This window comes from Apaloderma vittatum, unplaced genomic scaffold (genome assembly GCF_000703405.1).
Source record: "Apaloderma vittatum isolate BGI_N311 unplaced genomic scaffold, ASM70340v1 scaffold2449, whole genome shotgun sequence".
NCBI lineage: Eukaryota > Metazoa > Chordata > Aves > Trogoniformes > Trogonidae > Apaloderma > Apaloderma vittatum.
In genome coordinates this window covers 21,611-23,126 of record NW_009736747.1, presented here as the reverse complement: position 1 = coordinate 23,126, position 1,516 = coordinate 21,611, and the positions used below count along the sequence as shown (strand labels likewise).

At 39.6% G+C, this 1,516-nt stretch overlaps 1 protein-coding gene across 1 annotated transcript in view; it reads right to left on the bottom strand.

Annotated features, from left to right (window-relative positions):
- The window catches only part of TASP1 (taspase, threonine aspartase, 1), a gene marked incomplete at its 3' end in the record, with an annotated part of 38,248 nt that overhangs the window by 17,950 nt on the left and 18,782 nt on the right, over positions 1 to 1,516 (bottom strand). Inside the window, exon 6 of the mRNA XM_009877088.1 lies at positions 801 to 865. Within this exon, the coding sequence (XP_009875390.1) occupies positions 801 to 865 (65 nt within the window). The remainder of the gene's footprint in view (positions 1 to 800; positions 866 to 1,516) is intronic.

Here is a 1,516-nt window from a genome sequence, read left to right as displayed (position 1 = left end):
GCAGGAAGCACAGGGCATGCTCTCACCTCTAGCCAACTACAGACTACTAGCAGTGGCAACTGCCAAAGGGGAAGGGGACTAAAGAAGGGAAGGAAGGGGATCTACATCCTCCTTTCCATGGCAAGTTCACTAATTTCTAGCCTAGTTTATAGATGGTGCATGAATACAACATAATCACTTCTTTCAGTTTAAGAAGAAAAGCCTTTGTAAGAGACCTGGCTACTAGTAGCATACGGTATAATCCAAGTCCATTTGCTGGGCTGGGTTATCCCACTATATCTGATGAAATAAAGCCTTCCTAGGTTAAGGGAAAAACAAACAAACAAACAAACAAAAACCCAAAACCTCGTGTAGACCACAGCAGTTCTGGACAAAGGCTCAGAGATGGGTGTAACTGTGGAATCTGAGAGTCAAACTGGCACCTGCTGAATTTAGATCCATGGCTGGTTGGTGCTTTTAGAGTTCAAGATGGACCACAACTGCAGACTCGCAGGACTGAGCTGTTAAAGAGCCTACATTTTGCTAAAGAGACTTTCATTGGATTTAATCCTAGAAGCGCAAATTCACTTGAATGAGACGTTGCTAAAACACAGCTGAAGTAATAGCTTATACTCTTTTCTATTTACTTAGTAGCAAATCAGTAAACTTAAACCATCCTTTCATACCATAACACCATAAGCTAGTTGAATGTTAAGAACAGGGAAGTGATGCACACCTCAAAATACGAGGCACTATTTAAAATTACTCTGTCCTGTTCTTCCTACTGACACCACCAGTTTACTCACTTGTAGCCATGATACCTGGAGGACATGCTGGTATCCCGTGATCAACTGCCCATCTGTAAGCTCCTTCACCAACTAAAAAGCTAGGAGACACAGAAGAGGGAGTTTAAACAAAACCATACAACAAATCCCCCTTTTCTTGCAATTATTTTTTCTATTTAGTTCGGTCATTTTAAAATTGTAGGCTGTCTACATTTTGTTCACAGAAATGTCAGCTATAATTACATTTGGCAAGCTTATGTAGTTTCATTAAAAGACTATGCAGCTCTGACATTAAGCTTAGTATTGGATAAAAATAAGTGCTATTAAATTTGAAATTAATCACCAAATAGCACCAGCTTTTAATTGCAGCTAAAATAAGACAAAGCCATCTAAGAGTCTTGCTCTCTATAATAACTTGGTAAGATCCTGAAGCCCAACAGCATGGGATGAATGAGGTGAGAATGGTAGGATATTTCCAGTAGTCAGCCAGTGCCACAGGAATATCAAGAAGTACTTTGATAAGTACAATGCAAGCTAAGAGTAAGCCTTATTTAAAAGGATGAAGGTCTAAGAGTTTCATCAAGCATTTGCAAATGAGACAAGTCTACTGAATTATTAATGTACTGGCAAAAAATCCCCAACAGTCTGAGAAGCTGTTTTCTAGTCAGTACTGAACACTCTACAGTAGCGAGACCAGTACACACTGCCGTGACAATGAATGACAGCAAAAGATATACGTAGGCATGCAATTT